This window comes from Anser anser (genome assembly GCF_964211835.1).
Source record: "Anser anser genome assembly, chromosome: 21".
NCBI classification, from domain to species: domain Eukaryota; kingdom Metazoa; phylum Chordata; class Aves; order Anseriformes; family Anatidae; genus Anser; species Anser anser.
The window spans coordinates 11,777,186-11,799,918 of NC_139742.1; the positions used below are offsets into that span (position 1 = coordinate 11,777,186).

At 49.3% G+C, this 22,733-nt stretch overlaps 1 protein-coding gene across 11 annotated transcripts in view; it reads right to left on the reverse strand.

Annotated features, from left to right (window-relative positions):
* Nucleotides 1–248: 248 nt before the first annotated feature.
* Nucleotides 249–22,733, reverse strand: part of NR6A1 (nuclear receptor subfamily 6 group A member 1) — an 86,871-nt gene continuing 64,386 nt past the window's right edge. For 9 of the 11 annotated variants that reach the window (XM_083807257.1, XM_083807262.1, XM_083807261.1 and 6 more), the window contains 7 exons: nucleotides 21,002–21,057; nucleotides 18,592–18,749; nucleotides 17,305–17,532; nucleotides 16,398–16,652; nucleotides 10,584–10,705; nucleotides 8,174–8,326; nucleotides 249–7,163 (listed from right to left, as the gene is read on the reverse strand). In XM_083807257.1, coding sequence (XP_083663383.1) covers nucleotides 7,075–7,163; nucleotides 8,174–8,326; nucleotides 10,584–10,705; nucleotides 16,398–16,652; nucleotides 17,305–17,532; nucleotides 18,592–18,749; nucleotides 21,002–21,057 — 1,061 coding nt within the window. In that variant the 3' untranslated portion in view covers nucleotides 249–7,074. The remainder of the gene's footprint in view (nucleotides 7,164–8,173; nucleotides 8,327–10,583; nucleotides 10,706–16,397; nucleotides 16,653–17,304; nucleotides 17,533–18,591; nucleotides 18,750–21,001; nucleotides 21,058–22,733) is intronic. The other 2 variants (XM_083807260.1, XM_083807263.1) reach the window with 2 other exon arrangements.

Here is a 22,733-nt window from a genome sequence, read left to right on the forward strand (position 1 = left end):
CTCAGCAGAGGTCGCTTTTTGCACGGGTGGGATCATGCACCCTGGGGAGACCCAGCCACATGGGGATCATGCACCCAAGGGAGACCCAGCCACCTCGGCGGCACCCAGCCCCTCCCAGAGCCACCCCGGTTCCAGTGCCAGCCCCGCTGTGCCAGGGAGCGCCACGGGTGCCACCACACCAGCGCCCAGCCCCATCGCCCAGGGACGGCCGCCTCGTGGATGAAAGGAAGTAGCAGCCTCACCAGCGGTGCAGAACAATTCACATTTATTAGTTCATACAGCTAACACTCGCTACACATGCGTTCAACACTTATTGGTCACATTTCCACAGGTAGTCAAGTCACAGAGCGGGGCAGCGGAGCCGCGCCAGGCCGGGCTGGCAGGGAGCTGCGCCGGTGCCGCTGCGGCAGGGCCGGCCGTGCCCCGCGCCGTGCCGGGCCGGGAGGAGCATTCCCTGGGGCGCAGCAAGGCGACGGGGACACGGCTCCTGCCAGGCGCTCCCAGGGCGCAGGACTCGGGTGCAGGCTCCTGCCCCGACCTCGGCTCCCCGCTGCTAATGTGCCATGCCAGGCAACATCCTGCTTCCCTGATTTAGGCAAGGGATCGTGGGAAAAACAGTGTTTTACTGGGAGAAGCCACTGCTGGGAGCATCTGCGGAAGGGCCCGAGGACCAAACTGGCCTCGGACCCACCCCACGAGCCAGCAATGGCCAACACGAGCACCAGCCAGCGGGCCAGAGCTGCTCCCTCGGGATCCGCCGCCAGGACGCGCAGGCTCGCGGAGGCCCCGGGCCACCAGTGCAGGTCTGCGCCGTGCCGCAGAGGGACAGAGCTGCCTGCTCGTGGAGTGGTGGGTGCCAACACAAGCCAAGCTGGCAAGAGCCACATCCTGTACGGCACTGCGCTCCGTCAGGAGGGAACGCAGAGCTTGGTGCCCCCGTGGCACTGTGGTGCTTCGTCCCAGGAACAGCAGCAGGACCCCTGCGAGCCGGGGTGCCCGGTGGTTCGGGGACGTGAGGTCAGGAACCACCACGGGTGCGTCTAACGGCACCAACAGGCAGGGAACTCCTGCCATTCACACAGACCGGTCTTCTCTAGCAACAAACACCGGCAGCATTTTGTTTTTCTCACAATCCCTTTGAGATGATAAACAGGATGTCACACGAGGTAGTTTTGTTATGGAAATCGAGTCAATAATGTTATCAACTATTACAAGACATTTCATAAATCGAAAGAAAACAATGAATCACAAAAGGCTTTGTTAAGGTTGATCATCATCTGGTTTCAATTTCTGTTTCTTTTTGCCCTTGGGGGCACTTCTTCCACTGAACCGTGTTGCTTCTTTCATAGACTTGTTAGAGGTCAACTGCACAGTATTTTTTTTCAATTTTTTTCTTTCAAGGCAAAGACACCGCCTATACTGCCCTCACCAGCTTTCTGCTCTGCTGGTTTAAACTCAGCGTGCACATCCTGGCTGCTGGGACAGCCGAGGAGGTGGCTTTTAGCCCCGCAAACCTGCTGCCAGGCTCAGTGCTGCTGCTCTGCCGGTGCCGGCCCTGACCGCGGCTGCAGCGGGCTGGAGGGCACCATTTAGGATATTCCCAGCAGCTGCGGGTGAACCGCTTGTACACGTCAGTACACCTCTCAGCCAGACTGAATGAGCCTACAGTCCCGGCAAACACGACGAGGAAGTTGTACCAACTGGACATCCAAATGCTCTAATTCCTAAGCCACACACTGACGGCAGGAATGGGACTGCCTGAGAAAGAGAGGTGCCCGTTTTTTCCTTTTCCATGAGCACCCGAACCCATTGAGCACTGAGGGCAAAAGGATGCGGTGCATTTACGCGCTGCTTTGAACATGGAAGCACAGAGGAGCCTCCCTCTCCCACTCCCAGACGCTGACGTGCCCGGTGAAGGCGTGCAGCTACGCACGAGGCTGGCCCTGCACGCTTCGCCCTTCCCACCCCGGTGGAGCTGCTGCTGCGGGGCTGGGGACTGGGGGCTGCGGGGCTGGGGGCTGCGGGGCGAGGCAGCGGGGCGCCAGCCAGAGGCACGGCACAGCTCCACTGCGGGGGCTGCTGTTTGCTCCCCAGCCCCACGCCAGCCCCACGCCACGCAGTGCCCCTGCCAGCCCCACGCATCCCTGGGGAGGGTTCCCCACAGCCACCGGAGGGGCCTAAACAAACGTCCCACCAGGAAAAACAGAATTCTCCCCCCGACACCTCCGTATGGGGGCTTTATTCAGGTCTCAAAGAGTCCTCCAAACAAGTCATGAAAGAAGCAACTGTTGCAACATCAAAACTCGGGTTTCTCTGGGTCCCGTTTTAAATACTTATCCCTGAGCTGCTGTGCATTGCAAACAACACACTGAGAACCCAGAGAAACGCCACAGCTTGATACTGACATCTCACGCGTTACCCCCGATTTAAACATCATCTAAAACTTAAAAATTAGCTTCAAACTTAAACTAGTTCCCCAAGTTTCCCCCTTTCTCCTGCCTTTTATGTGGCAGGGATGATTGCCGCTTATTATCCTGAGAAATACAGAAATAACATTTTCACAGACACCAAGCTTCATAGCTTCAAATCAAAACCAAGAAAGAAGAAAGAATGAACGGTAAATAGCACATTCACGGGAGAATTTTTTGTTGTTTTTAAAAATGTAATAAAAAGAAATTCAAGTGGTTTTTTTTTTATTTTTTTTTTTTTTAAGGTTGGTTTGAAGGACAAGACTTAAAATCATTAACCTGAGCTGGCTGTGCTTCTGTTCTGCGCACACTTCTGAAGAGCCCTTGTCCATGCCGGCACACAGATGTGCCGCGCGTAAGGGAGGGCAGGACGGGCAGCAAGGGGCTCAGAGCGGTCGGCACCCCCGGGACAGGTACCCGCAGCCCACCTCCTGCGCAGGTCACTTCTGCTCCTGCAGCACAGCCCCGTGCCCACACGCTCAGCCGGGAGCAGATGGAGCCACGGGCCCGCGGGCAGCAGGAGCCCGGCCGAGACGCCCGCACTCCTCGCGCACCGCATGCCCTCGCGGGCTCGCCCCGAGCCCACGGCAGCGCAGGGAAAAGGCTGGAGCTGGTCTCAGCAGCAGCGCTGGCAGGGGCAAGGTGCTGCGGGGAGGGAGCCGGGGGGGCCGTGCCACCGCACCTCGCCGTCATGTAACGGGGCCGGGCTCCCCCATGCTCCTGCTGCCCGCAGCCGGCAGCCCGGCCGAGCGGCCTGCCCTCACCGTTTGGAAACCGCTGCTCCCCTTCACTGCTTGTGCTGACAGCAGACTACAGAAGCTCAGAATTTAGGACCTACAGAACAAGCCAGAGCTATGCCCTGGTTCCCCAAAGCACGCGATGCCTCTGCCCAGCAGTGTAGGCTAACAGGCGCGAGATGAGCAAGGGAACAGCCGCTAGCAGGATTAACAATTAAGAAGGAGCTTGCACGGATGTGAAATGGCTCTAGGGATAGCTCCTGCTGTATCCATTTTGCCATCTCCAGAACCTCTCGGTTTAGAGGTTCGTGGCATCTCTGAGCATCCTGGCAGTGCCCCCATCCCACTGCCCTCTCTAGGGGCCGGGGCACGTCGAGGACAAGAACTTGCTCTGACGCACGCAGTGGAGTCACGACTCCGTTCATGTGACAGAAGCTTGACCCAAAGGCAAGCTTCGGAAGAAAATGCAGAGGTTTTCAAAGAGCTTTTGTTCAGGTCCCTGGGTCCTGCCACTCGAGCGAAGACTCATCCCCAACACCTGCAGCAGCAGTGCCTGCTCTGCGCTCTGTGCTGGCTGATGAGCTGCAAGCTGTAAAACAGCAACTAAGAGACCTAAGCAGAGCTCCTCTGAATATGTGAGCCTGGGCATTTCAAATTTATGTCCCGAATCTCTGTTCGGATTAAAAGTAACTCTTCAGCCTTCTATTTGCACAAATACTATGAAGGAGAGGAGGGGGTCAGTCAGCCAATTTATCTTTCAAATCGGGGATAAAAATTGACTTGTCATGGCAGAAAATTCTACCAAAGACTATTATTGTTGATTGATTCCTCTATGACAGAAGGTCAGATAAGCAACAGCAGATAGGTACCAAAGATAATGAACTTCCCCCTACTAGCATTAAGCACAAATAAAATATGAGTCCCTGTAAACTGAATGTTACGTGAAGAATGGAACAAAAATTCCAACCTTTCCAGGGTGTCCTTCAAACCAAATTCACAAATACATCTAGCGACTGACCTAATGTCTCTACATTTCTAGCTACGTTCCTACCTTCTCATAATACCTGAGTTTGCAATGCAACACATTCACTTTACCCTGTTTAAAAAATACAAGTCATTAGAGGACTTGGTGCAGAAGATATTACGACTGACTGTCCAGTGAGTTACATTCTGGTTTGGTATATCAGCTTCTGCCTCACTTGTCAACTTAGTAAGGCTTTTTACTCCCTACAATAAACCTATTATTTGTTAACAGATACTGCTGCCAATCAGCCTTTATACAATTTGGTTTATATAATAGAAAGCAGAACATTCTTGACCGTTTATCATCATATATGAATTTAGGTGTGGTTTTTGTTGTTGTTGTTTTTGGTACAACATTAGTCTTGGGAGTATTCTGGATAAATACAGAATAGCAAATATGTTATTTTTGTCGGGTATTTGGCAATAAGATGACCACTTCTATGTACACTAATTAAAACAAACTCTCATTCATCAACAGATTATAAGAATTCAGTAATCATAGAATAAAATTACTGCTATGCAATTTAACAATTCCTTGAGTGTATAAAACAGCAAGCCAGAAGATAACCCGTAATAAAAAGATCATATCAAGCTATTTGGAAATTAAACTTAAAAGCTGAGAAATAATTTCTAACTTACAAACAGATATACTAAACTCTTACCATTTACACTTGAGGTATATGCTGTATGCAGAAGGCTTTCCTGAGAAATATGTGCTTGTCTCATTTTACAATCAGAAAGTAAATGAGATTTACAGAACCAACTTTGGATTTGTGAAGCTCTATCAAACCGAACTGCTGCTGGTCCCAGCAGCTGTTACCCGTAACATCATATTTAAATAATGAAAAATGAGCAGCTAGTGGACTTTTAGAAAAGGGAAACTGACAAGCTGGAAGATTCCCAAGCAGAATCACAAAGAAGGCAATGCCGCCTTGGGCCTGCCGCTAGTCAACAGCACACCTCCGAGGAGAGGTCTGAAGGGAGCAGGCAGCACCCAGCACCCGGCACCGCTGTTGACTAACCTAGAGATGTGCCAAGCTAGTGGGTCACAAGGTCTCTTGGGTTGCAGCTGAACCCTCTGGGATGCAGGGGAAGGAAAGACGACTTTGGTGAAGGCATTCCTGCTCACCATCACATTCATTTTCATCTCATAGCAGCTTCACTCCCGAGCAGTACTTACTGTGTGCCATGCACAGCTGCTACCAGGACAAGACATCAAGGGAGCAACTGGCTCCTCCGACCCTGAAGGAACGGAAGCTGCTTCCCAACGTATTTTACAAAACAGCACTCAACAATTTGTTACCCGAAGATCATATATAATGATACAGGGAAGGAAGTCCAGACAGGGTAACGTGGCTGCCCAGGGGAATCTTCCTAAGTTAACTGTTAACGAGAGATCAGAACAGGAGCTTGTCCCCTACGCTCCCCACCACCACCACGGGCAAGATGCCATGAGATTTCCTATGAGAATACCCAAATTTAGATAAGCACCAGGGCTTAGCAGTTACTCACACAGCTAACCAGCTGTCATTAAACCATTCCTCCATGCAGTGGAGTGGTGTGGAGGTTGCTAGATGGAAAATCCAAGCCTTGCAACGCCTGGGACAAACAGCTGACCAAGTACTGTATTCACACCAATTTTTCCTGGTGCGAAAGGATTCCACTGAGCAGTAAAACTGTCCTGGCAGAATACAACTATGGATCATGCCCTCCCCAAGTCCAGCAGAGAAAAGCATGCCAGAGGATACTGGAGTCCCTGGTCACCATTATGCAGGTTACATTAAACCATGAGGTGGGTTAACTGTTCCCAGAAACAGGCTGCTTCTGATGGCTGCAGTGCAGAAGTCTCCTCAGCAGTCAGACACCACCTTGGGGGAATACGCTAAAAGGGGCAATCCTGCCTCTTCTCTCCTGCTTTTATGAATGTAAAACGGATCTTAAGGAACCGATTAGAAATTATTTGCAGTTCTCTCTCTCAACAAGAGTACCTTGCTGCTGTAATGTCAGAGACCTGCTACAACCTGCAACAGCACAATTTCAATCGAATGGAAAGGTGCAGCAGCAGTGGCAGACCAGCTGGTGAGGCTGGAGACAGAGGGCAGATTGCACTCCTGCAGCTCCAGGAGGGAACGGGGTTGCAAGCCCTTCTCGGCCTGGGAGCACTGCAATCCTGGGGGGCAGAATCCAAGGAAACTGCAGGCACTGCCATTTGTGGCTGAGAACTGCCAGAGGAAGAAAAAACAACTGGCTAAGCAAACTTTTTCTTCTTTTCCTCTCCCTGTCGTCTTTTTTTTTTTTTTTAATTTCCTTAAACAATAACAAAAATAAAGCTTGGCACTTCTCTAACACCCACTTCTCCAAAACTGTCCATTTGGGATGCTAACAGCTCTTGTCAGTGAGGTGAGGCAGTTTGTGCTCTTTGACAAACGCTTTTGGATACAAATCACGGAAAGAGCAGTGCGCGAACAGCATCTTCTCCTTGAGGTAGTCTTAGTCATCTCAGTCCCCAGCCCCAAAATACAAAAGAACTAACCCTAACAAACACTGTCACATTAAACATCTTCACATTCTGTAAACTGCTGGAGAATGCATCTGCTGCATTCATACAGAACCATGTGCATCGTGTTGAAGATCATACATTCAACTCTGTCGTGAAATAAATATATAGGAAAAAGAGTAAAAAAACAAAAACAAACACAAAAGGTTCTTGCTACAATGGCAGGGACACCCATTGCCCTGTCTCAGCACTTCCCTCCTGCCCTGGTCATGTTTCCCCCTTCCTCTCCAGGTGAGCCCGCTCCCTGCCTGAGGCACAGAGTAAGGCACGGGTCGGGGGCAAGCTGGGCTCACTCTTTGCTCGCGCTCGTCTTGCAGGAATGTAGAACGGCCTTAAAAAGGAGAGGCAGCTGCTCCAGCGGGACGTTCACCATTTTTCCTGTTAAGAAAAAGACCAGAATTAGCAGCCATTCCTGAATCAGATTTCCGAGAGACACCTAAGCCAGCACCGCTGACGATGGTTTTACCTTGAACCTCTCAGAGAAACAGTTAATCATCCTACTGCTACATTAGACATTTGATACCCATTTGGACACAACAGGATTTATTATTTACTGAAATGAAAGCTAAATAAACGGGCAAAGTCAGATCAAAATGATTTCTCCACAATGGAGCAGTATTTATAGAAACTGGGAAAGACTAAATGCTGTCTCTCCTCAAACTCCCTTGTAGATCCCAGTGAGTAAATTATGTGAGCTATTATGTGATTATTATCTACTTTGTTACAGCAGGGTAGGATGAAGCATACGGAGCCTTGACACCAGGAGGCGAGTATCTTCCTTTACCATAACACTTGGGAACAAACAATGTCTTAATAACACCAGACAGTGTAGATCTAATTAGTGACTCAAGTGAAGTTTACAATTCACCTCCGTATTTCAGATATGCTAATGCCCAGAGGAGCTGACGCCCAGGGTTTACCCCGTAGGACTGCAACTGCTCTGCTCGCCCTGTGCTCCTCAGCAGCACTTCAGGGACCTCTCTACCTCTCATGGAACAACCTCTCAGACCAGGACTACACCTATTTAAGACAAAATGCCTCTGAGCCAGGACTGAAGGGAAGAAAATAAAATGCAAACCTGACCCAAGTACTTAAACTGAAGCACTTGAGGGACAAAGCCTGTTTTCTCAGCAGCAGGGGACTATGAGCAAGCAGCACACAGCGCCGCACCGTGCAGCAGAGGGGGACAACTTGCCCTGTGTCAGCCTACCTGCAGAACCGGGGGTGACGGGAGACCCCTTCAAAGACAAGGGAGAAGCTTAAGTAGAAAAAGGTCTCACATAAACACCCTCTGGCAAAGTAGGCAAGATTTTCATTCTCATAGATTAACTTTCTTTTAAAAGAGGATTTCATAATTTGCACATGAGTGCGGTGGGAGAAAAAGTTACCTGCTATATATCGTATCTCTGGCAAACACATCATTAAATCCGGAAAACGGTTGGGCTGATGGGGGTATTTGTACTCTGTGAAATCCTGGCAGACATACCAGTACCGCTTGTTCAGCTGCTCCAGCTGGGATGCGTTAGTCAGGCCCCTAATGTCTGAAAGAGCATATGATTAGAGAAATGAAAACACGAGGAAAACATCTGAGAACAACAGCAGATTCACACTTACTGCCATCTCTTCAGGAAGGACAGACTGATTTCTAAAACTCGAAGCTGGGTCACTGTTCTGGAGGCTGACTTCAAATGTCTAGTTACCCAGAGACTAAGATCTCACTCCTCTCCTGGTGTGCCTGCACCCCCAGGGTGTCCAGGTGCAAGACTTCCTTCCGCAAAAGACACGGATGAGAACAGCCCAAGTCCTGAGCTGCTCATCTTCAGAGCCTAGTGAACTCTCTCGCAGGTAACAGCTCCAGACCTGCAGTCCCTGACTGCCTTTTGCAAGGCAGCTGTGTGTCAAGGTTTAGTCCTCACAGTGGATTCGCTGTAATACTTCCTCAGACAGAAACACGGTGATTTTAGCTGTATCATGATTTTAACTGTACCATCTGGCTGAGGAAAGCGGTCAACTCTGTAACTCCAGGTATCGTCGCATTTCTCCCCACTTGCTTATGAATTATGTCATATCATTTATAACCTGGTCAAGCTCTCATTTTAAAATTTAGCGTTACCAGTGTCAGGCAATGTACACAAAGGAAAAATGGATATTTCCAAGCCATCAACAGGGCAGGAAGTCCCCCTGCCACCTTTCAGCATGATCAATGACATTTGCATGCTGCTGGGTGTCCTGGGAGGGATCCAGCGCGGCCGGAGCACGGGAACTGCACAACCCTCGCTGCGGCTCGCTCCCATATGACAATGTGACGGAAGAGGCATTGATCTCCTGCCCAAGAGCTGACTTTTAAAAATAATTTTCAGGTATTTCACATAAAAAATTGCAAACTTCAACTAAAAATAAAAGGAGGCAGGAAGTTAATGAAAATACATTTCGGAAAACAATGGAGACAGCTAAAGAAGTGCATTATCCAGTGTCAGGAAACTGCCCAGGGAAGCAAACCGGATCTCAGCCCGGGCACACATTGAAGCGTCAGCACTATCTCCTGGTGAAAACGAGTGGGGGAGGAGGGAGTTTTCAGCACATTTTTACAGACTGCAACTATCTTTCACAGTACAAAAAGACTCTGGGGACATTTATTTCCAAAATTACAGCTGAACACCATCTATTAAGCATTTGCCTCTCCACGGTTTTCTTCATTTATGCACACACAACATAAAGAAACGTCCCAAGAGGCTCCACGGATGTGTAATTACGACAAGCAACTACTGTATCAGGGAATCACAACAAACCTATCGATTCCAAACTATTTCAGCCCACTGCATTTGTTAGGAAATGACCAGGATTTCCTCACTCATTGAAGAATTAATCTGCAGTTCATTTTGCACTGACTTTATTCAAGATTTTGAAATGTCAAGGGTCTTGCAACGTTTTGGACAGCCAGCTTTAACAGAGTGGTTAATCAACAGGAGGATACAGCCCCTTATTAGGCGGAATTCATTGCTTGCACATAAATACTTCATTCGTGAATACTTTCCATTTTAAAGAGGTAGCATTAGGCCCAGGAAAATATATTGATGAAGAACCTAAATATCAGGAAGCCAGCTAGGTGACCTAAGCATAAATCCTGAAGGTAAATATTTTACAGAATCAGAAAAGCTCTAAAAAAAAAAAAAAAACAACAAACAAACAAAAAACAGGGAAAATCAAGCTTTACAAAGCCACCATTTCAAGCAGAAGAATGAACAAATACATTTTTCAGTTGGGAATCTGTGAAAGCTCGTCATGCAAATAATCAATACTTACTTTGGAAAAAAAAACCATGTGAATTAACTGTTTTAAAAGAATCATTTAGTTAATTGCCTAAAGAGCTACCTAAACCACTGATACTTTCAGATGACAGATCCTTGCCTGGTGAAAAGTTCATTAGCAGTTGGTAAGTAATGGGTCACCCAAATGTCCTCTAGGAAAGTTTCGCCAGTCTCTCTGCTATGGTCTTACTCTGATACTGGCCCAGTTGCTACATGTGTAAAATGGCACACGTACTACCTTCAGTGTCTACATCTGAAGGCGATACAAATGACTACGCAAATGAATTCATTCACTTCCAGAACTTCCTCAGGCAGGTATCTATGACACTGTGTGCGGCATTGTCTGTACAAGGGCAGAGTTTCCAGAGCCCACATCTGTCCCTGGGTTTCAGATCCCTTCCTCCCCTTTTTCATCAGGGAAGCAAAGACTGTTCAGATCGTTTCAGACAATTTCTCCGGCAGGACTGATTCTTCCTCTTCATTGACTCACCTTGGTTTAGAAAGTTAATGGCTTTCATGCATGCATACTCCTCGTTGCTGACCTTCAACTGGTTAAATTTGCGAAAGAGGTAGATCAACCGCTCCATCACCTCCATCCCCTCTTCACTGAATCTGGAGGACAGAGATCATACATCAACGCATTCAGGACACAGTCCACACAAGAAAGGTAAGAAGATTATTAAAATAACTTCAGAGATTTTAAAATTTTGAAGTGGAATTCAAAAAATCTTTGTCAAAACTGCTTCAAGTCTGCTGGGACTATTAAGTTGAAGTTGAAGCAAGTGTTTCAGTTCATCATCAGCCTGTTCTGACAGAGCTTAAGGTTTGACAGAGCCAGAAATGCACAATAACTTCTTGTGTGCTTGTAGGCACACTGCTTTGCCTCTCTACACTTCTATTTCCCCCGTTTTCCATCAGGATAGAGCCTTCTCACCTCACTGGGCAGGCACCTTTCTTCAATTTGTATTTTCTGCCACCTGCAGCAACTGAATTTATCCCTGCAAGTGGCCAGCAGAAATACTGAAGCATCCTGCAAGGTGTGCTGGTGTCCCATACAGCTGGACAATACCGCACATCCAACCTGGGGGATTTAGGCTCGGTACTGTTGTACAGCACGTTACAGAGGAACACAAGTTCTCTGCAACAGACATCTAACCTGACACCCAACTTGTTGGCTTTTTTCTTTTTCTTTTTTTTTACAAACAAAACCCTCCGTTTCAGAGAGCTGCTACATTAATTTCATCCTTTTCTTACAAAATCAATGCAATTAGCAAGCTTTGGCTCTGCCCAGGGCTTTTCAACATGAACAGAGCAGCACCAAAACACAGCTGCATCCGTGGTGCAGGGCTGCGGGAATACGGACACCAGACCCTGCCGCACAGGAACCACCTCCTGTTGCCAATAGCAGAAGTGCCTACAGTTTCTTTTACCTACATACTGCTATTTGAGTTAGCATTATTTATATACCAAAGAACGACACTGCCCCATGCACAACAGTGGCACCCTTCAATTATCTAATGGACAGGTGAGGAAGATCACCTCCATCACCTCCCTAAAATTCCCACGAGCAACTGATAAGGGTTCCGGACTTCCACACAACCCCATTTATTGCCCGTGTGTTACGGTTTGCTAATCTTTGTCGACTGAGAGCTTCCTGAATTAAGGCTGGGAGCTTTTCCGCAAATACAAACATGCACAGAAGCACAAATAATCCTTGTTAAAGTGAGTGAAACTCCAGGTCACAGATGCAATGCCTAAGGGTGTAAGTAAGACATGCTATTTGCTTCTAAAACCTGCCCCTCAAATAGGATGTGCAGGTTTCATTCCACCTTATCAATGCGTATCAAGATCCAATCAAAAACCCACTGCTGCTAGCAAGAACTGTCACAGGTCCGCTGCTGGGACCTGGAGCCACCCTTTGCACAAGCCCAGGGGAAATTCTCACCGGGTACAAGGCGCGCTCATTTCTGAATGTGCGTCGTCTGTATACGGAGAGCTCTGTGCTCGGCCACGCTGCGATACGCAGCGAGGGAGCCGGGCTGTTTGTCAGGCAGAACGGCGTGGGCTCACTCAAAGCAGGCAGGTGAGCAGGAGATTAGAGGCCAGCGTGGGAGTCCGATGCTAAACGCACGATAACAGACATCTAAGAAGCTTCAGAAACAGGAGGGGGATGAGATGCTTCCGAGAAAACCATCAGCCTCAGGCACGGGAGGCTCGTTGAAAGCAAGCTGCAGGCTTCTCCCCGAGCTCCCACCCTCGCCGGGAGAAGCCAGGAGCTGACGGGAGGGGTGGGAGAGGGCACCCTGATGCACGGGAAGGCAGCCCCTCAGAATCCCCCTGGAAATCAACTGCTGGAGGTTGTATGGGTGCAGAACAAAATCCCCATGCTGATGTGAGTGCTGGGCTCCCGCAGGAGCCAGGCCCTGCCTGCGCGCCAGCACAACAGAGGTGATTTAAGGCAGAGGCAGAACCTGAAGGGCGCAGAGCAGCTCCCGGTGCCTGCAGGCGATGTCCCACGTGTGCAAATGGCCAGTACCAGCCTCTCCTGAGCGCCTCTCACCGCGATACCACCGGTTTCAAAGAAACCATATATTGCATAAATCCTGAGAAGTGGGACAGAAGTGTTTAGGCAAGCTTCAGCTGCGCTCTGGCATTGTACAGCACAAAGAATAAGAGCACAACCAGAAAGCCATCTCTGAATAGAACGAAAATAGAACCCTTTTCACTGAATAACACCTTATTTTGGCATGTGTTTGTTTACTTCAAAGTTATTTGTAAAATGCATGGTGGAGTTTGGCCTCAGAGAAGTGAAAACAAGCTATCTGAACTTCAGGTCAATTCTTCAGGAAAGTAATATTGTAAGTGATGAAAGCCTTGTCGGCTAATCTAAAGTTGTACAAGTTTCCTTGCTCTCAAGTTAACATTAAAAATCTTGCAGGTGCAAGATTGCAAAGCTCAAGAAGTTAATGAGCACAAAGACCACTCAGTTGTCTGTTGGGTTTAATTGTTTTTAGAGCGTGCACATTTTTACCAGCCACTCATCACTTCGTAAATCCAGGAGAGCTCTTCTCTCATTCCTGCAGTTGAACTGTCTTACTTTTCTGTGCATACTTTCCTCCCCCTTTCAAACAAAGCTGTTCTGTTTTTCACAGCCCTATTTCTTCCTGAGGACTGACTCCTCCACACACTTTTCCTCGCAGTTTACACCAGGCGGGTTTCTGGCTATGGGTTATCAGGATCAGCTGGGGAGAGGGGGAAGGGAAGCGGTATCAGGAGAGTGCTGGGGGAGGTCAGGAATCTATTCATTTCATAGTCATCTACAGAAAAACAGCACAATAAAAGAAAACATTTGATCCAGCAGGCCACGAGAACATTCAGCCCATTGTTAGAAGTGATTAAAACACAGGAGCTCATCCCATATGTTCATTTGTCACCCACCTAAGCATTAACATTGCTCCTGGCATTTTGTGAGACTGAAATTCACCCCAAAAAGCCAGACTAGCACTGCTTAAATTAATTTTTTCAATTGGCTGTAAGACCAGCCTTCAGTTTGTAATAATCAACCAACACCGGAATTCAAGGAAACTGAGGTTCTTCAAGAAAAACCTCTCCTTCTGAGTCCCCTTACAAACCTGAAGGAAAAGCTCTTTCACGAGCACGGATCCCAGCGCCGCACGCAGTTACGCTGGGGGCAGCCACCACGGCGACAGCTGAGACTGAAAGGGCACAGCTCAGATCCCTCATCTGCGCAGCTTCCCGCTAAATGGCTTTTTGGTGCACGTTTTCCCATTTTCCCTAATGACAATTAATACTTGAAAAGCTAAATCAGAAGAAGAGACCACAGAAACGTCACACTCCCAAGCACACCTATTTTCACCCATGTGCACAGATCTGCCCTGAAGGACTTTTGAGGCTACCGGCTTTGAATTGCCCGTTTCTGAAGGGCGAGGCTTCCTCCTTTGTCTTATTTTCTTACCTCTCGCTCACATTTATCACAACCCCAAAATGAAACGCACGCTTCTCTTTAGAGGCTCCGACCAGGACAGCGCGAACAAAGGGAAGGCTGAATACAGGAACAAGTGGCATTGTGTCTTTCTGTGACCCTCGCTGCTCCTCGCAGGAGCGGCACCAGATGCGGGATGAATGGCCGGGCTGGGCGCAGGACCTGCCCCAGGAAATGAGGCACCTGGGGCCAGTCCTCGCCTCCTCGTGGCCATCGCCCAGTCAGCCTCTCAGGTTGTGAGAGCGGTTCACAAAGGAACTGCGTGAAACTGCTAGGTGCTGGGACGACCGAGCGCGCAGAAGTGTTTTAAATCTCTGCTCCCCAAACACTCAGATCCCCCGCCCACTCTTGCAGCACTGTCGGGTCTATCGAGGCAGGGAACGAACAGGGCAAACGTCAGAGGGTGGGCAGCAGTTTTGTCTGCCACCAAAAGGAGGACCTGTCTGGCACCAAGACTACAGCAGAGAGAGAAAGGAGAGAAAGGGAAAATAGGGAAAAAAAAGAAAAGGACACAAAAACCCATCACCCTGGCGCAAATGATAAATGAAAGGCAGGTTCCTCAGAACATCAGATAGTACACACTACGGAAAAAAAAACAACAGCTAAGTTGCAACATCTTTAAATTTATGCAATCAAAACACTGAAATAGCAATTAATAATGAAGACTTTGATACTAACGATGACCAGCTTTGTGAACAATCGTTCCCCTGGCCCAAGAGATTTTTAAAGGAGACCTTCTGTTCTGTATCTCAGGGTTACCCAAAGTGTCAGACTAGTTAGTTTTACTCTCTCCACGGTAAAGGCAGCTTGCGGAGCTGTGCTGGAGGAAGACAGCCTTGCTACAGGAGAACGAACCATCCTCGAAATGATCTAACCAGTACCTGTTTTCTCCTCCAACAGCTGGGAAGCCTCTGAGCTATCTGCTCAGGACAGGAGGGAACCCTTCTGTTAGTGCTGCTGTTAGTTTAAAAAACAAAGAAACGAGAAACAGACTACATCCACAGTTTTTTTTTCCCTTATTTGCAGTTTGATTTTATCAACTTCATCAGCTTTTATCAAAGAAATTAGAAAAAAATATATATTTTTTAAATGTACTGAAAATTCTTAAAGAAGGATATAGAGAAAGCTCAGGAAAAAATAGGAAGAAACGGGCCACTCACTGAGAAACATAGAATGCAAGTGTTTTTGAGCTGCACGAAGCCACAGAGACCAGACAGAAACAAAACTATCAGTCTCAATAGAAAACACTAACTGATATCACGGGATCAGACTGAAATATATTACAAGTCTTGCCCTTTTTCTGTGCACAATTCCAAATGAATATTTCCAAACATGATTTACCTTCAGCTGTCTCCCCACAGTTTGAGGACCCAGGTAAGTCAGTCAGTTTGAAAATTTAGAGGAATTCTAAGACAAGTCACCATTAAGAGAGGCTGAAATTGAAACCCTACTTCTGTATAAAATTAATGGGGATGCGAGTGAGAAGGACAAACATTTCAAGTTAAATAAAACTATATTTTAAAAAGAGACTACTTAAATGGAAATTACCCTTCGGATCCAAATACATGAGACTCAAAGCAAAGGTGCATCAGGTTTCCTAAAAATGTTTGCACAGCTAAACACCACTTATCTTCTACCTGTTAGAACTGCTAGCATATACGTTTTAAGTCTGAGGTATAATTTTCAGAAACACTGAGTCTACGCGAGCTCTTGGTCCTCATCAGCCCCAGAAAACAAGCCTGTAATTCTTACCAATTAAAACCTGCTGGTTTTAAAATACAATCTCACAGGATCATTTGAATGAAGCCTGCAGAGAAGATGCATAAATGTGCACCCACTTTTTCGATGTAATAGATTGTCACATTTAGTGAATCTGCTGCCTCCCTAAATGCAGATTTTTGAAAGGTTTCCTGGGGCACCTCAGTGGCTCTTCCCAAGGCATTTGGACCTAAGGAGCGCAAGCATGAGCCAGAACAGCGTGTGCCCACCCTGCTCCGGGGACATCCACTCCAAAAGCACGACCAAAAGGAAACTTCAGACAGCATCACACACCGCCCTGAAAATGCAGGCTTTACTCAGCACTGACTAGCCACGGCCCCCGTCACATATGAAGTCTCAGGCATTTGTTCTCAGCACGGAATAACCTTGCCTTGAAAACAGAAAGGCGGCAGCAGCAGGCGAAGCAGCCTGTCCCCACAGGGGTGGTGGGGTAGGTAAGAGGCACCTGGCCACCCTGCTCCCTGCCTGCTCCCCCATCACCACATCACGCTCCCTCACCTGGGGCTCAGCCCAGCGCCTCACCTGTGCAGCTCATCATCAGAGGGAGAGTACTTGGAGGTGACATCCGCGAGGTCACCAAAGATCTGCTTGCTGTAAACAGTCAGCGAGGAAAGCAGGATCAGCTCCTGCCAGGTGGAGCTGAGCAGGCAGGTATAGTCCTTGATCGAGAGTTCACAGAAGAACGGCAGCTTCTTGATCCAAGCAATCTGCCTGAAAAGCAATTCATCCGCCAGACGACACAACAATGCAAACAGCTCTGCCTGAGTCACTTTATACCTGCAGGCACAGTTAATATGAAGGCAGAGAAATAATTAAAAACATTGAATGACATAATCTGACAAGGCACTTGAAGAGCAAGGAAAATGTCACCGGAATTGGCGTGCGAGCGCCCGGCATGCCGGTGCCCAGAGTGTCACCTGGCGGTGGGAGCAGCGATTACCAGAGCCTGCCGGGGGCTGGGGGAGCCCCCCCGGCAGCAGGGGCTCTCCCGGGGCAGGGGGCAGCTCGGCCCCAGCAGGCTGACCACCCGGCTTTATTCCAGCCGTGTGTGTTTTTCCAGCTACGGGGCTTATCCCCAGCCCTTCTGCACGGCTCGGGGCTGAAACCACCAAACCCTGCTCCTGTGCAGGCTCAGCCTGGCACGTGCAGCCCGAGGCACCCCGCCAAGGTCTGCGCACCCCAGCCCCAGCCCAGGGCCCAGCCCAGCCATGGGACACGCTCTGGTTTGCTGCTTGCACTGTGGCTGCAGCTGCTCCCCAGGCGCTGTTCCCCGTGCCATCGGGGCTGCGAGCACACACCCGGCTCCCCGTGCCCCCAGCACCCTGCGCAGCACGAGCTGCGGGCGTGCGCACACACGGGCAGCTTACTGAAGGACAAGCTGAAACGTGGAGCTCGGGGCTGCCCCCTCCGCCACGCTGCGCACACTCACCCGTCTTCAATGAGCATCGGAGTGCCGAGCGGCTCCAAGTCCTCCGCTGACACCAGCTGATTGATCAGGCTGTGCGACTGGGGGTCCAGACTGCGCGCTTGCGGGGGCATCAGAGCCGAGTGAGCAGAATAGCTAAAAAGGTGCGGGAGGTACTGATAGTGCATGGACACCGGCGTCCCAATATACTGATCCCTGAGTGCAGCGAATCCATTCAGCTCCACAGACCTACTGGAAAAGGAAAAGCTTTTTAATATACTACAAGAATTCCACACAATTCATTAAAATGTTAAAAATCCAGCTCCACCAGAAATGTTGAAAAAAATGAAAAAGGAAAGAGAGAAGAGAAGAGAAGAGAAGAGAAGAGAAGAGAAGAGAAGAGAAGAGAAGAGAAGAGAAGAGAAGAGAAGAGAAGAGAAGAGAAGAGAAGAGAAGAGAAGAGAAGAGAAGAGAAGAGAAGAGAAGAGAAGAGAAGAGAAGAGAAGAGAAGAGAAGAGAAGAGAAGAGAAGAGAAGATCCCTTTGTGTTTAAATCCTGCACTGGAAATACCAGGGCGTGCAGAGAGGTGCCTCGCACTCGCCTCGCGTTGCGCCTGACTCCAGCTAGATCCATTTAGCGAAGCACGGGGCACTGCTGCCGAGCAGCCATTCTGAGCACAGCACAGAGAGCTGACTGCAGCAAGCATTTCCACTCCTGCTTTCTTAAAGGGCCAGAATTTAGGACTGTAAATTAAGCAGTTTATACAGCCGGCGAACACAAACACCTCCTAGCTTACAATGCAACCGAAAGCAGACGGACTGCAAGCCCGAGATTCTTGCCGTGTTTACAATCAAATGCTGAATCAGGTGGCCGGCACTAACAGTAACTGACAATATAACACCACCAATTAGTAACCTAAATGGAGTTCATTTATTTTCAAAATCTGAGCACAGTGGAGAATAAGAGCTTATATAGAACAAACAGTGAGAGCTAATCAGGTTTCCATGATCTGCAGGGGGAAAAATCAATACAAATTAAGAACTCTGTTTCAAATATCAGAACATTAACTCAACATTGCCTTCTTTTTTCATTTAATCATTAGCATTTCACCTCTCAATTATTTCCAGTCCAGTGGCTGTCTTTCTAAAAGTGCATTTAGAGATGTAAGAATGTGCAGTAAATGTGCAGTACGTTCAGCTTACACGAGGAGGTACTTCCAGGGTAATTTTTCCTACATTGATCCCAAGTATCACTCGGGGAAATACAGTCAAAATTATTGTAACGTGAAACTCTTCCAGAGGTAATTCCCACCTTGAAGATGGAGTAGAAACAGGTGAAGGCTGGTTGCTCTCAGAAACTCCATTTCCAGGGGAACTGTGGTCGCTGTCTCCGTTGTTGCTCCATGACATGTTTGCCTCTCCCTCAAATTCTTGTCCAGACATAATTCTTTCAATCTCTTCCTCCGATATCTTTCAGACATAAGATTATTACAGTTAGTGCCAAGCTGCTACTTCCACTGAGAAGAGAAACACGGCAAAGTTTCCATACGCAAACACCTTGACTGTCCTGCCACAACAAACAGGGCTGGAACCGACCTGCGCTAGCAGAAATGCTTCACTGTCCCGAGAAATACCACACTCTCCCTTTGCATTTAACAACATACATGAAAAATTCTCTTTACAGCTAGTCATGGTGACCTTCAGCTCCAGCAGTACAACTCAAGTGCTGATAACAGAGTAGACAGGAATGGACACATGAAAAGATGATGTCAAATACGCACACAGCAACGAGCCATAAATCAGCTGGGTCACACAGTGAAAAAATGGGGAGCAGTTGGGGCCAGTCCCTTGAAAGCACCACTCGGTACTGAGCAGAGGTAAAAGGCCATCAGCAGGTGGGGCAGGCTCTGGTTTGACAGAGCCATTGAGAGAGGCACTGTGGTGTATCTGAATTAGTCAGGAAACTGCTCATAGGGAATCACTGTTCACTGCTTTTTCCCCAGGTTGCACCTAAGGAAGTCATCAAGCACCTATTACTTAAAATAAGTATTAGAGAGTAAAATGTATGAAGCTAAAATGGACTTAAAAAAATAATGGAATTCACTGCTACAGGATACTGGAGAGACCAGAAGTAGGAAGGTTCAAGGAGCTGGCTACGCTCCTGGAGATTTGCATCGGTAGTGATGAATATGCAACAAAGATTTTGGCTTCTTTTTTTTTTATTGTGTGTGAGTACCTCAGCATGGCTGTCACAGAACATGGAAAGACCTCGAATTAGCACTCTGCTAGACAGTGCAGTGAGCTCAGGCTCTTGAAAATGACGTTCAAACATTGCTTGCAGAGTTTATTCCAGTCTTGCAAAATTGTCAGAAAAGCCTACCAGGCTTACCCAGGTAAAAAACGTGAGGAGTGCAATAATTAAATTGTCTTTGCCCAGGAAATGGAGCTGACGGCATCACCTGTGGGCCAGCACTGACCGACCACACGAGCCTCAGGTGAGCAAGGGCCCGTGCTGCCTAGCCAAGGCTGCTCCTTTACTAGAGCTGCATTATTCGGAGGCAGCAAAAATTCAGTCACCAAGCCAGAAATAAATGTTTCTTCTTGACAGACCCACATGGGATTCGGAATTAGTAACCAATGTGGTTGTAAACACGATGTTTGCAAAGAGCAGGAAATGCTGTATCATTTCTAAGGGATTTTTATTTATTTATTTGAGCTGTCTCTCTCCTAATGCTGACTGTCAGCAGGGCCACACCACCTAATTCTTGTTTTCTTCTTGGTCAGTCACGGAGGACCTGAGCTGCCTGGCCCCTGGCTCTTCATGTCTGCCATTCTGCGCTGGGGTGCGCAGCATTTTCATAGGCGCGCTGTCACAAAAATGCTTTCAGTATTCTTTCTGTTTTATTAAAATAAACAGTAAACTTTTTTAAGGCCACTTTTCTAGAAGCAAGCTGGAAACAGCCATCATTTCTCACGCGTGCGGTACAAGCTGCTGTGCTGAATTACCTCGCGTTTTACAAGACATCTCCAGACAAGCTGCGCCATCAATCACTGAGACATTTACTGGGAGCCCCACTTGCAGCAACTTAAGAAATTGCAGCACACAGCCTGCAAGATTTACTGGGAGCTTTGGAGGGATTGAGGTCCTCGTGCTGCTCACAAAGGGCAGGCGGCTGCGCTGGCTCAAGCAGTAGCCCAGGGATCCCAGGGTGTTCGTGCAAGCACCTGCAGCAATCCCCCGGGGCTGTGACGCGTCCTCTCCCGCAGACAAGCGGAGCCGCGCTTTATTTACAAACCTACTGTTTGTGACATGCATCTCTACCAGACGGGGAGCCAAATCCCCACCAGGCTGGCAGGAGGCACGGGCAGGGCTGGGAGGCTCTGCCAGAGCAGCGCCGGCCCCAGCCCAGCCCCTGCTGCTCCCCAGCACCGCGGCACCAGCACCGCCCCAGCCCGCTCCCAAAGGCGCTCAGCTCGGTGCCTCCTCCCCGTCCCAGGGCGCGCTGCTCATGACTCCGGCTCCCAGCAGCTAGAACCAGGAGTAATGGCAAGGAGAGCACTTGGAAAACACACCTCCCATGGACAGGACCTGCCTTCCCATCAGAAAACGGCCAGCCTTTCCCCTGCCACAGCAGAGGGAAGCCCAGCTGATGCAGAGGTGTGTGCCAAGGTCAGCTGAACAGGAGCAAGCGAACCCTGGAGACATTTCTGCATGTGCTCACCTGGACAGGTCCGATACTTTTGTTTCTGCCTCCTGGCATGCCATCCTCTCTGATTGCTGAAAGAAAACAAACAAATCTTGGTAAGGAACACTACTATTTGGTATCAAAAAATCGATTCCTACTAATAGATTCCTACGAAGGAATACTCAGTCCTTTATCACAACGTTGTATTAATTTGAGAGATGGCACGTGGAGAGCAACCCTACTGCTCCCCCAAATAATTCAACAAATGCGCAGGTCTGCTAGAAAATGAAAAGCCAACAGCGGCATTTCTAATGCCACAGCACACAGCCCGGCGAGGCCACCACAAGCCAGGCTGCACCACCACAGACACCGCTGATGCTGGAGGCAACACAGAGATAAAGCAGCTCGCCCCCGCTGCTGTTTCAGAGGGCCAGCTCTCCTAAAGCTATCACAGAAACGGAGGAGACATTTGACCAAGATGGTTGCACGCAAAGTGGCCGTTTAAAATCTGAGTTACTGGCCTGAACTCCGCAGTTTCATTTCAGAAGAGCAGCCTCGTCGCCCCGTACTGCAGCTGCATTTGTAAACTTCTCTCAACAACTTCCAGAAAGCTTCAGCGAAGCCCAATTAAGGAGATGATGCTGGAACCGCTCCTGTACCTGCCCCTTCCCCACCAGCCCCGACCTCGGAGCAGCCCTGCAGAAGGGGACCTGCCCTCCGGCCCGGGTCCCCGTGTTTATCAGGGCCCAATCTCGTTCCCAGCGGGCCGGGGCAGACTTGGCAGCAGGCTCTCCCCAGCTGCGCCATGACCTTGCAGCCGCCGCTGCCCCCCCGCGCTGCGCTCAGGGCTGGGGGGGCTCTCCAGAAACAGAAAACGGGACTAAATTTAAGGAAAAATTCCAGTAGCGGGCAAGTCTCGTGGTGTCCAGCAGCACCCTTCTGACATGGAGCGTCTCCCTCTGGGGTATTTCTGCACCTCTTACAGCGGGGCCAAACCTGGGCTGGTGCCGCACTCGCTGCTCTGGCACACGCCAGCAGGAGCCAGGCTGGGCCCCGCTCGTCACCGGGGCTGCCTGCAGGCCAGCAGGGCAGGCAGGGGAGCCAAAGTCTCCTCAAAGCAGGTCTTTTTCCAAATCTTAAGCTCTATGCCTTACGTGAATTAAATAACTGTATTTATACCTGCTTATGGGGTAACTTTGCACCTCATTTATGCAATAACTTTTGCACAGTGGCAAGAAAATACCGAAGAAAATGTTCCTTAACCTGGTACCTGTCAGGGCAAAGAAGCCAAGGAACCGAGGAGGAGCAGCGCGCGGCACCAGCCTGCCCGGGGCTCGCCGCCCAGCCCTCCTGGGCAGAGCTCGTCCCGCACCCCGTGCCCTCCGCACCGACCGCGCTCCGTGTCCAGGAGGTCTGTGCGATGCGAACCGAACGCCGCAGGTGTTTACCCATGGCTGCAAATCCCCACCGCACGCACCAACCGCTCGGAAAAGCCCAGCCCGAGGCACTTGCAAAGAGCCAGGAGGCCTCAGGAGCTGCGTCCTGTCCCCGGGAGGCTCGGGCTGCAGCGAGGACCGCCGCTGACCGGGAGCAGGCCGAGCGCCGGCGCGGCGGCCGGGAGATGGCGGCGCTGCCCCGCGCAGGTTACGGGGCTGCCGAGCAGCAGCAGGCATCCTCCATCGAACGGCATCCCCAGGAAAATTTGTAATCAAGGCAGTCGGGAGATAAGCTTTCCATCTCACCCCCGAGATGCATTTTGTAACAAAGA